This window comes from Gekko japonicus, unplaced genomic scaffold (genome assembly GCF_001447785.1).
Source record: "Gekko japonicus isolate JY-2015 unplaced genomic scaffold, Gekko_japonicus_V1.1 scaffold1394, whole genome shotgun sequence".
Classification (NCBI taxonomy): Eukaryota; Metazoa; Chordata; class Lepidosauria; order Squamata; family Gekkonidae; genus Gekko; species Gekko japonicus.
The window spans coordinates 137911-150828 of NW_015170321.1; the positions used below are offsets into that span (position 1 = coordinate 137911).

Consider the following 12918-nt stretch of genomic DNA (forward strand, 5'->3'; position numbering starts at 1 on the left):
GCTTCCTTGCACTCCCGCCGGCCTTGCAGGTCCACCGCCGGGCCCCTCATGGGGCTCGGCAGTGGAGCTGCAAGGCCAGTGGCAGCAGCTGGGACCGTTGGGGGTGGGGTGTGTGGCCTTATGACACACTTCCGGTGATGTCAGGGGGTGTGGCATATGCTAATGAGTTATGCTAATGAGTTCCCCTAGCTCTTTTTCTACGAAACGACCCCTGGAGGAACATAGTCACCTAGAAGCCCATGGATTACTCTTGTGTTTCTAGCCATTTGTACAGAGTTCTTTTTTTTTTTTAGCTGGGGGAGCAAGCTCCTCCAGTTACATATTCTGTGTTGTTTCTAAGAGGGAGGGAGAGGATGGGACCCTGATGGCAGAGGCCATGATATCTTCTCCTTCAGTTGTGGCAGCTTCTTTTCTGTATATAATTCTTTTGGTCCAACCAAATGTGACACAGTAAATTATATGCCTCAGGCATAGAGGCATATGCCTTTCTGTGCCTTGGGGCATACAGCAGGGGTCACTGGGAGAGGGGGGGTAGTTGTGCATTTTCTGCATTGTGCGCAGGATTAGATTAGATGATCCTTGAGATCCCTTCAAGCTCTATGTTTCTGTGACAGTTCACTTTGTTGTCGAAGGCTTGCACGTCCGGAGTTCATTAGTTGCTGTAGATTTTCCGGGTTGTGTGGCCATGGTCTTGGCATTGTAGAACCTGATGTTTTGCCAGTAGCTGTGACTGGCATCCTCAGGTATAACACAGAAAGATGGAGTACTTGACACAGAGAGTACTCCATCTTTATGTGTTATACCTCTGAGGATGCCAGTCACAGCTACTGGCAAAACGTCAGGTTGTACAATGCCAAGACCACGGCCACACAACCCGGAAAATCTACAGCAACTAGAGTTCACTTTGTATTGTTTAGTGTGCTGTCAGGCTGTTGTGTGACACTAAAGACCATGTAAGAACAGCAGGGGCAGGTTAGATGTTGAAATTCAGACACTAGGAATGCCAGAACAATATATGAACTTTTTATTTTTTTGTGATCAATTTATTTTCTCTCACTAGGATTTGCAACTAGAATATGCTCAAGGTCCCCAAGGCAGTTACTTCCTGGGTGGAAATAAGTGAGTATTTTAATAATGGATGCACGTTTCTTTTTTTCTTTTTTTCTTTTTTTTGGTCAATGTCTGTAAAGGTATTCCTTTTTGCAGTAAAAGCAACTGAAAAAATTTAAAGTAAAACTAGATCAAATCAGTGGGTATTTAAAGGCCTGTTGTGATTATATGTGGCTCAGGAATTTTTGAGTTGATAGCTATCTAAAGACTGCTTTTTCATGTGTATCTGTATCCCAGTATGTCCATGTGTCTGTGCATATCTGCATCAGTTTTAATGTCCAGGTTGGCTCAAATATATGTTGCTTTGGAAGATGACATACACAGAGGTTTGAGGGAAAACATTCTGTGAAAATACTCGGGTTGCGTAATCTGTTGATTCAGTTAATTTAAAAACCTTTTTGATTGACTGAAAGATTCCCCCCAATTAACTGAGCAGCTGACGGACAGCTTAAAAAATGTAGATGGCAAGCACCATTTTAAGTAGTATTTCTTCCTCTGAGAAAGACAGTAGTGTGCGTCTTAAAACAAATAGTATTTTTTAGAACTATTTTCTTATATGCAGATTTATGGAAATATAGTTGATTAGCAAGATCTGATATAATCCATGAAGATTTCTTTAAGCAGTTTAAAGATCTAAAGAGTATGTATTGATGCTGCAGCCTATGGGCTTGAACTGTACTTAAATATTAAAGTTTAAATGTGATAAACTGGGGAACTAATCAGCTCTTGATTCTAGTTGTGCCAGTATTTTTTATGGCATTGCATTATTTTTAGGGAAGTTTTTAACATTAGTGACTGTAGTCTGTAATTAGGCTGATGAATGAATCTTCAATCTGAAATGAATAAATGTTTCATCTAATCTCTTGAGCAGTTGATGTAATTTATTGCATGGCTTACATATGTCGAATCATATTTTTTAAGTGTCTGAAAATATGTGCTTTTGCTGAGTGTGTCCAGTCCTTGAATTTTACTTCTATTTTTAAAGGAGTCTTCTAAAATCAGTTGAAGAAGAACTGCATCAGCGGTAATTCTTAACTTCCTTCTTTCTCTTGATTGCAAAGTCCTTTCTCTTGCACACACATTCTTGTGTCTGTCACAGTCTGGCGGTGCTCATTTGGCCATGTTCTTGTCAATCGTATAAGAAACCTCCTTGCTTATCTGTCTTGCATCTGCTGATTGATTTAAAAAACAAGGTATCTACATTAAAGGTGCAGGAAACAAATATTTGACGAATTGATAAATTGCACTCAGACCTGGTACCCTGTTTAATTCCACAGGGGACATGTGGCACATCTAGAAGATGAGGAAGATGTGGACAGTGATGATGCAAAACAGTAAGTTTTTCTAGTTGTGGAGTATGTGCACTTCAAAGGTAACTGAGGAAAGTTAGTTCAAACCGTGTCCTGCTTATCAGTGTAGTTCTCCTGTTGGGTTAATGTTGCCCTTCTTTATAGAGCCCATGCTGGCAGGCAAAACAGTTAAATTTTGCTGCTGTTTTCTTCATTGATTTGGCAGGCAAAACAACTGTGGACTTTTCTCTTGACAAAGGAAGCAAGGAAAGTAAGCAGGGAGATATGGGATAGTAAGTGAGTTGAGCAGTCTAAGATACAAATGTTGTCTTCTTATGATTTAAAACATTCTGCCAAAGAACTACATGCATGTATACCAAAAATGTGGAGAAAAGTCAGCAAAACCTGTTTGTTGCACACTTGAGGCTCCAAAGCCATTGTCATATTTAGTGTCATCCTAAATTTTCAGTGATCAGCAGCAAAGGCCCTTTCCCACTTTCTCATATGCATAAGAGCCATTGGCAAAGCTGAGGTCCTTTTTTAAAAAAGTAATAAATATTAACAACTTTTACCAATGTCATCAAATCAGTAATAAAAATTAATCTCTTTCATTTTATCCTCATACACTAGGATCCAACTACAATTAGACCTTCAAAGGGTAAAATTAAAGCAGTAACTAAAGGAAAATAACTGCAACTGCTTTGCGATTCAGGCAGTACTGGGCCAATAGGAGCAGCCTTGCTACCCCTGCCTGCAGCCAGGATATGGGGCAAGCAGACACTCTCTCCTGCCTTTGCTAACTGTTCCCATTATAATAAAATAAAAGGATAAACTGCTACCTACACAGTTGCATTTGTGTTGTGGTTTCATGGAATACTTGGCTGCAGTCAAATAATTGAGTCATCTGGCAATATTTGTCCTATCAGTTGACTGTCATGCCTTAAACAATTGATGTGGCATCCTGAGGCTTTTATTGGTGCTGGCACTATATGTGAAGGAACATGGTTAGGAGTACTGTTGTATATTGAACGTTTATCTCCACTTCAGGGAACCTTTCTGAATTTGTATACCTGGGGGAGTTCTGCTAAAATATCTAAGGTTTCCTTGATTTTAATCTGTGTGTATTTTTCTTTGACCAGTGTAATTTAATGGAGGTGGAACCTGGTAGAACTGGCCTGTGTTTTCAAAACCTGTGGATAGTAATATTCTGTATTTACAAAAGGCCATAAAAGTGCTCTTGTTTAACAGGGCAATATTGGAGTTTGGAAAAAGGCAGTTGAGGCAAAATGTGATTCCCCAGCAATATGCAGGGAATCAAGTCAATACCCTAAACCGGAATTCTGGGTAAATAAAGTATTTTATGTGCAATTTTTGTTTCTTGCTGGTATCTTGTTTTCTAAAACTGAGCTTTTGAATTTAATTTTCTTCTTCAAGAGACATGGGCCTATTTGGAAACAAAAATGTGTGTTGACAAAATGCCATGCTATGTATTTTATCAGATTAATAGGCTGTGGGCAATCTGACACACAAAAACAATATTGAAAAAAGGCTAGTTGTGCAAATTTCATCATAGCACATCATCACAGCAGATATTTTTTGAAAAAATTCTGGCTGCTGTACAACACACAGTTGCCCACATTTGTCCCATTGCTTTTTGTGGGAATGGTGCTTGAAATTGAACATGGGATTGTAGCTCTTAAAATTCCTCTTTCTAAACTCTTACTGCCTATAATTCAGTATATCTTAAATTCTCACTTTTGCATTCTGCCATCTTTGCCTGTGAAATCATTTTCTCTTATAACAACACATTTTACCCTGAAATGATTGGTACTTAATCACTAGGTGTTGGGTTCCTGATTTTGGTTTCTTAAGGCATGCTGGAAAAATATTTACTGTTAATTCCAATATCTTGGGAATTTCCATCTAGAACGGGCAACCTGTTCAATAAAGAGGGCTGTGTCTGAAATGCATAATGAACTGAAGAACATTTGCATATTTTAATTGTATTTAACATAATTTGCATAGTATTTTCATGGCCACAGTGGATGCTAAACTACTGTGGAGGAGGCATTCTGCTTTTATTATTCTGAAAATGTCAAACACAGATATGCAAAATTTGACCTTGGAAAAATACAGGTATTTAGATATGGTATGGGGGGAAAGTCTGGCTTAATTTCTAAAGCTTGATTCTGTTTGGCACTGCCTCCTGAACTCTTTCTGCAGTAATGAGAATAGACTATTGCATCCCCACACATTAAAATGGGGATTTTCAGATATCTTTCGGAACTCATTGGCCATGTCAAAGTGATCCTGGGGTTCTTGTATTGCCCATTCAGATTTATATCATGTGAAGATCACCTTTGATATCACATACTATGCTTTTTAATGGTTATGTGATATTTATCATTAATGTTTTATTTCCTTCTTTAAGCTCAACTATGAAGGCTAAAGTGCCACCTCCTTTACCACCAAAGGTAAGGAACCATTTGCTATAGGAAATATACTTAAAATCTTTCGAAGTCACAGTTGTCACATCAGCATCCATACAAAGAAACAGGTCATGCAACTGTTTCATTAACATAGTGCCATTGAAGTATATGGCACTTCTCAGAGCAATAAGAAAACTTTAAAATTTAGATAGTGGGGAAAACTACAGAGGTAGGGGAAGGAAGAGATTGGCACAAGGGTAATAGGGGATTAATATGAACAACTGCAGTTACATGCATCTTTAGTTCAGTTGGAGTTAAGGACTTAAAAAAAATTAGCCAAAGTCTTCATACACAAAGGTGGATTTTGAAGAGGTATTAGAAGGAATAGAGAGGAGCAGCACCAAGTGGTGCTAGCAGGCAGTTTCAAGGATAAGAGACAGTAAGGTAAAGGTAAAGGTTCCCTTGCTCGAAAGCCAGTCGAATCTGACTCTAGGGTTGCGGTGCTCATCTCCGTTTCAAAGCCGAAAAGCCAGCGCTGTCTGAAGACGTTTCTGTGGTCATGTGGCTGGCATGACTAAACACCAAGGCGCACGGAACGCTGTTACCTTCCCACCTTGCTTTCGAACTGCTAGGTTGGCAGGAGCTGGAACTAGAGATGGGAGCTCACTCCATCATGCGCACCCGGGTCTTGAACTGCTGAACTACTGACCTTCCACAGCCTGCAGTTCAGCGTCTTAACCACTTGAGCCACCGCAGCTCCTAAGAAACGGTAAAGGGAGAGTCATTTAAGGGAGTAAAAGTTATATGGACAGCTGAGTGGTAGAGCCAATTAAAGTTATGGAAAGAGAGAAATCAGAATAGAAAGATCTGGTAAGACAAGACTTTGGAAAGTTTTGAAAAGTCTAGGAATTTGTCCTGGAAGCAGAATGGGATATAGAGCAAGGTCGGGGGTTTGAGGAAGGTTGTCTCATGGTCTAAATGAGAGAAATCAGTGGTGTATAATCTGCATAGAACTTTTAACTGATTGAGTCAGATTCCACTGCTGCTGCTTAAATGTTCTGGGTTTTTTTATTGTTATGTGTTTTAATAATCTGTTGTATACTGCTTCAGGTGTGTTGTACAGAGAGAACAGAATGCAAATGTATACATAAATACATTTGTTATCCACTTCAAGAGCCATGTTTTGGCTGAAAAGTGAGGTGAAACAGTAAATAAAATTAAGACTTTACAAGTTCAAAGATGTTTTCACTGACCAGTACAATAAAGTCTGCTGTAAGGGTTTTGATTTCTGTACCGCAGTGTAAGAAATATTCTGAGTCAAAGACAAACAAGAAGAAAACCAAAATTGTTGTATAAGAATTTTACAGAAAAAACTGAGGAAAATACCTTTTGGATTTATTTTGCATCAGATATGAGAGCTGGCATGGCATCGTGGATAGAGTGTCAGACTAGGTCCTGGGAAGCCCAAATTCTAATCCCCATTCTACCATGAATGCTCTTTGGGTGGCCTTGGGCCAGTCACACTCTCTCAACCTAATGTACCTCACAGGATGGAGAAGGGAAGAACAATGTTCTAAGCTGCTTTGGGTCACCACTGTGGGGGGAAGTATGATATAAATAAATAAATATGTGCATATGCATATGACCATGCCGTTTTATAGTACTGAGTTTCATTATGCGGCATCCAAAATATGGTTGGAAGCCAGTGATTTTTGCAATAGTGTTGGATAGACAAGAGAGGCTTAAGGTGTGAGTGAGTGAGTAATTTATTTATTTATTTATTTATTTATTTATTTATTTATTGGGTTGATACCCCACCCTCCCAGCCGAAGCAGGCTCAGGGTGGCTTACATAAAACAGTTTTGTGCTGATGTGGGAAGGCCAGAGGCTATACAGTACTTAAGATGGGAAATGACCAGAGCATGAACCAAAGTTTTACTTAGGAAGGCAGGTTAGAAGTGTTCTATTAAAATAACATCCAAGGCAGAATACAAATAGGGTGAAATCAATAACAAATAAAGTTAAAATCATAAAGCAAAACAAAAAACTAGCTATTAAACAATAAAATATCAGTAACAGAAACTATGCCTCAGATGTTAAAAGTGTGTGTCAACAGATTAAGTTGCTGCCTAATTTTTTTTTAAATTATTTTCTTACTACAAACACTATACACTAAACACTAGACTAAAACAAATAAGCTACACAAGGTTCATATAAAATGGTTCATCATTAGCTTAAAGTTCCCTCTATAATAAAGTTAGTGGAATATAGCTATTTCTTATAGCTTCTATTACAAACTAGTGTTTGTATATTAAAATCAGGTAAGTACAGCTTAAACAGTTAAACTTTCAAGCTTATAAAATTCTGTTATTTCAGTTTCTTCCCTCTAGTTTTCTTTTTATCGAATTTCCATTGGACTTTCAGGACTTTTGGGGCCGCAGCCCCTTTTTCTGATTTTGGAGTTCTCCTCTGGATTACTACTTGCCGTAGATTCCGAACCTCCCGACCCATATGTGCTGCTTTCTTCTTTCGTGTCGTGTTCCTCTGTTGTTTTCTTATCACTCACTGGACTGTGTTTCATTTCCAAAAACATCTTTGCTTTTAAAACAGAGTCTATCTTTTCTTTTTTATCTTTGTAGTTGAAGACAAGTCCCTCAGGTATAATCCATCTGTATGGTGTGGGTTAAGTTTTTGTACTGTTTCCTCTTCTTTCTTATTTTGAATGGTATGTCTTTTAAGACTTTGATTTCTTCGTCTTTGATTTTTAGAGTTGTCCCATTTGTGGCCTTGTAGATCTTTTTGAGAATCTCACCATTATTTCCCCAGGCAGGTTTTTTTTAATGGATTCAGGATATGTCTGATAGATCATATCCATATCGCTTTGTAATACATCCGCAGTTAAACCTGTCATTGGGGCCAACACTTCACTTAAAATTTCCTTCAGATTCTCACCCTTCTGTTCAGGAACACCTTGACATCTCAGAACAAAAGCTGAGTTTTCCATTTGTAGTCTTAAAAGCTGGTCTTTGTCAGAAGTCCTCTCTTTCTCCACTACCTCCAGTCGTTGCTTAATTGCTTTTGTATTGGCTTCAACCTTTTTCACTGATTTTGCAGTCTCCTCTGTTTTTAAATTAGTTTCTTTCAGCTGTTTTTGGAGTGCTTCAAAGTTATTATTGAGGTTAGTCATCTGATCCAACAGAAGGCGCAATGCTGTAGCCAACATATTGGGAAAGTCAGTATTTAGCTGGAAGAGCTGATCTTGTAGTTCCAGGAGAGTGCTTCAGTCTCGTCGCCATCTGTTCTGCCTGACTAGTCATTCTTTCCAGTTCGGGAAAGTTTTTTAAAAGTCACTGAAAGTTTATTTATAAAGTCGCTTTAGTTGAATCTGTGCTTTACTTGATTCAATCCAAAATTGCCGTATCTCCTAGCCCCCTCTATCACTTAAACAGTTTGTTTAAAGTGGGGGGGGTGAGCAGATATTCTCCCCCTCCGTCGTTACTGATCGGGGCTTCGGATGGGCGCTTGGCCACATACCCAGTTAAAAGGAAATTTCACTCACACTTCATTCCATGTCAGCTGCGAAGGTAGGGAAAGCTTTATATTTTCGCTAGATGACTTGTTCGCTCATCCGGTGTACGCCTCTTGGTACCATGGTGGCTTCACGGTGGCGGGACCTATCGGGGCAAAGAGGAGCCTCGGGAGAGGCACTTCCTGCACCCCATGCTGGGAGTCCCCTCCAAGGACTCCGGGGGGGTCTGGAATCATCCGGTACCCCTCCCATCCGCTGCGTCATGGGCCGCTCCTATCGGAGCTCCAAAGGAGTTCCATAGGAGTCACCAAAACTGGAAGTCAAGTTGCTGCCTAAAATTTGACAGTATATTTACCTAGGCAAATTTGAATACACAAGATGCCACCACAGAAAAAAATCTTTCTTTAAAAACTGGGGAAACACAGTGCAAATGGATTGGGAACTCCAGGTTGGGAACTCCGAAGGAGTTCCATAGGAGTCACCAAAACCGGAAGTCAAGTTGCTGCCTAAAATTTGACAATATATTTACCTAGGCAAATTTGAATACACAAGATGCCACCACAGAAAAAATTCTTTCTTTAAAAACTGGGGAGAACACAGTGCAAATGGATTATTGGCTGGCAGGTCTATATGGCAATAAACCATGTACTTTCAGTTATAAAATTTCAGTTGAACAGTTTCATGGCCTTTAAGTATAATGCATTCTTTTCTGATAAAGATAACAAGTGGGACCCTACAAGGACTTGTGGGAGACATCTCATTTCCCCCTCCTCCACTATTTCCTCTTTCTCTTTCCAAAAAACTTTCCTGAAATCCTCCATAGCCTCTCCCCCTTTCCTGCTTCCTTCTCTCCTGGAATTGCCAACTTCCAGGTGGGGCCTGGAGATCTCCTGAAACTACAACAGATCTCCTAACGACAGAGATCAGTTCCCACTTAGAGTTGCCAGCTCCAGGTTGGGAAATTCCTGGATATTTGGGGGTGGAGCCTTGGGAGTGTGAGGTTTGGGGAGGGAAACAACCTCAGCAGGGTATAATGCCGTAGAGTCCACCTTCAAAGCAGCCATTTTCTCCAGGGGAATCGATCCCTGTCATCTGGAGAGCAGTTGTAATTCTGGATGATCTGTAGCCCCCACCTGTAGGCTGGCAACCCTAGTTCCCGTGGAGGAAATGTCTGCTTTGGAGGGTGGAGTCTATGGAATTATAGCCTTTTAAGGTCCCTCCCCTCCTCAAGCCCCATCCTCCCCAGGCTCCACCCCTCCCCCCAGGTTCTAAGTGTTTCCTAACCTGGTGTTGGTAATCCTATCTCATTCCCACCCAACAGCCAACCAACATTTATCTGCCCCTCTGTCTTAAGCTTCCTCCCCACCCCCCAGCAGCCTTTGCCTAGGACAGTGATGGCGAACCTTTTAGAGACCGAGTGCCCAAACTATAACCCAAAACCCATTTATTTATCGCAAACTGTCACCACGGCTATTTAACCTGAATACTGAGGTTTTAGTTTAGAAAAAACAACTCATGCATTAACATCTTCTGTAGCACTTTATCTGAACTAAGTGCTAATACATGAGTTTAAGGTCAGTGAAAAGGGAAATTACAAGAGGGAAAGTGCAAGGACTACAACTGCTGAGGTAACTACTCCAACCACTTAGTGAATGGGTTACTAACAGCGCAGCACTACAGTGCATACTGCCACTTTCCACACACTCTTAAGATATTCAGTAAACATGCAGCAAGCAAACTTTGAAGAGGAAAGCTGTTGTCAAGGGTATTACAACATCTGACTCCTAGCCTCTGCTTCGCTTGTTAGAACAAAATCTCGTCTCGCAGGCCCAGGGGCACCGAGACTTTATCATTAGAGGGGCAGCCCTAGAGAGCATTCAGATGAGCAGCCGATTTCTGAGAGGGCCAGTTTTCATAAGAACATAAGAGAAGCCAATGTTGGATCAGGCCAAAGGCCCATCCCGTCCACTCTGTCACACAGTGGCGAAAAATACCGGGTGCCATCAGGAGGTCCAGCAGTGGGGCCAGGACGCTAGAAGCCCTCCCACTGTTGCCCCCCCCCCCCAGCACCAAGAATACAGAGAATCCCATGCCCCAGACCGAGAGTTCCCATCCATCCCTTTTGGCTAATAGCCACTGATGGACCTCTGCTCCATATGTTTATCCAATTCCCTCTTGAAGCTGTCCATCCTCCTGTGGCAGAGAAAGAGGAAGGGAGGAAAAAGGAAAGAGGGCAAAGAATGGGAAGGAGAGAGAGAAAGAAAGAGAGATGGGGAGGAAGGAATGAAGAGAAAGAGGGAGAGAGGGAGGGAAAGAAGAAAGCAGGTGGGCAATATTTATTATTCATTTACATCAGTTATATTGCACCTTTCTCCACAGTGGGGACCAAAGCAGCTTATATTATTCTCCTCTCCTCTTTTTTACCCACGTAACAGTCCTGTGAGGTAGGTTAGGCTGAATGTATGTGACTGGTCCAAAATCACCCAGTGAGCTCCTGCAGGAAGATGGGAATTCGAACCTGGGTCTCCCAGACCCTACTCTGAAGCTCTAATTGCTGCATCTCCCAGGCTTTCATAGGGTGGCTGCTGTTGAACAGTAGCAAGCAGCCAGACCTAAGTAAGTCATGCAAGTTGGGTGGTATCAAGTCACCCAGAGGTTGCTTCCTGTTTTAAGTTTGCCAAAGTCCAGGTGGGACCTGGAGATCTCCCAGAATTACAGCTGAACGTCAGACAACAAGAGATCTGTCCCATTGGAGAAAATATCTGCTGTGGAGGGTGGATTCTATGGCACTATATTCAACCTTGCCCTCTTCAGACTCTACCACAAATTGTCCAGGAATTTCCCAACCTGGAGCAGACAACCCTAGTCAGGCCTGGGCCCCAATGAGTCCTCCCTCAACAGCCAGAATAGGTCTGGAAAGTAACCTGCCCCCTCCCCCTGCCTTTTTACTCAGAGAAACCCAGCCTGTGATACTGTGGCTGCCTAGCAACAACCACTGAGGGGATCCATTGCTTAAAACCACATGTGTGCCTTTTAACGTTTTTGGATTTTTAACCACCACCACCCCAAAAAAAAAATTTGTCTGTCTGTCTGTCTATCACATTTTTCTTTCAAAACTGTGGCCCTTTTCAGGTTTGTAGAAAGATCTGTCTCGCCCGTTCATAGATCCAGTTGCCAGATTGAAGTATCCAAAGATTTGGCTGACTTTGCTATTAGAATATAAGATTGTTTTTCTTTGTCCAGGATTGTCATATATAAGACTTTTAGACAATGAAGGTAATATGATATAAATGCCAAAATATATAGCTAAATAAAGCTGAGTAATCATTTATACTTTTTCAGCCAAAATCCATCTGCATACCACAGGAGACACATTCTTCTGAAGATGATAATCAAGGAACTATCAAAAGATGCCCTATTTCAGAGAGTCCTGCAAGATCAAACACACAGGTCCCACCTAGACCACCCCCTCCTCGGTTACCTCCACAGAAATCAAATATTTTAGGTAACAACTGATATTAAGAAAAATACAGAGGGGTTTTTTAAAAGGCAATTTAAAAAATAATACAGCTTGGATTTGAATTCTTATGTGTGTATCCCAGAAGTAGCCTAAATGAACATGTGCTAGTGTGGGTGAGTTGCAGAAGTAACATTTGGAAATCCCATACTTTGATGGCTTTCTTCACAACTGAAAATTCCATTCATTATGGGTAGTTTTGTGTATGTCTGTTTAAACCACTTTCCGGTTCAATTACTGGCTTTCTGGAGCTCTGGCACTGAAGACTTTACAAGATTTATGTAAACGGGTGGAATAATGAACCTACCCGACCACTGTGGCCACCCTCTGAGGCCCTGCTACAGGTGTCCCTGCCTTCTGAAATTAAGGGGGTGGCAACCCAGGAGAGGGCTTTCTCAGTTGTGGCACCAAAACTCTGGAACTCTTTCCCCAGAGTGACTTGTCTGTCCCTTTCTGTTGCGAGTAAAGACTTTTTTATTTTGTTTGGTCTTCCTGCAGTGATCCCTCCTTCGTGCCCAATATTTTAATTGTTGTTTTTAGCTATCATTGCATTTGTTTTAATTGTGTGTTTTTGTTGTTTTTAATGGCTTTTAAAATGTGATCCTATTGTGTATGGCTTTTAAGCATCTTGGCGGCCCTTATCAGGGCAGAAAGGCAGGGTATAAATTTTGTGAAATAAAATATGATTTAAGGGAGTGCTCTCTGTAGATCTTGGACTGCTAACACAGTAGGATATAGTTGGTTAGAGATTTAGAATATTTTGAACCTCACTGGGTGACACTGAACAAGTCACGTTCTCTCCCTAGCTTTCCTCATATGATAAAACAGGCAAATGGAGAACTGTATTCTCCACCCAGAAATCCTAATTTTTAGGTGTAAGCTGGGATCACTATATTTGGTAGTAAACTGGGTGATGTAGCAATACTGGGGTACCAACGGACAAGAGCCTCTAGGTACTCTAATAACCCCTGGTGTGGAGAAAAACAAGTCTTCTTAAATTAATTTTTTTCAAAGAACCCTCTCCCTAAATGGACTGAAAATGGA

The 12918-nt window shown here is 41.0% G+C and overlaps 1 protein-coding gene across 8 annotated transcripts in view; it reads left to right on the forward strand.

Annotated features, from left to right (window-relative positions):
- Nucleotides 1-12918, forward strand: part of MAP4K3 (mitogen-activated protein kinase kinase kinase kinase 3) — a 99765-nt gene that overhangs the window by 64424 nt on the left and 22423 nt on the right. For 2 of the 8 annotated variants that reach the window (XM_015418068.1, XM_015418070.1), the window contains 6 exons: nt 1061-1119; nt 2096-2134; nt 2388-2444; nt 3648-3743; nt 4831-4873; nt 11700-11862. In XM_015418068.1, the coding sequence (XP_015273554.1) occupies nt 1061-1119; nt 2096-2134; nt 2388-2444; nt 3648-3743; nt 4831-4873; nt 11700-11862 (457 nt within the window). The remainder of the gene's footprint in view (nt 1-1060; nt 1120-2095; nt 2135-2387; nt 2445-3647; nt 3744-4830; nt 4874-11699; nt 11863-12918) is intronic. The other 6 variants (XM_015418071.1, XM_015418075.1, XM_015418069.1 and 3 more) reach the window with 4 other exon arrangements.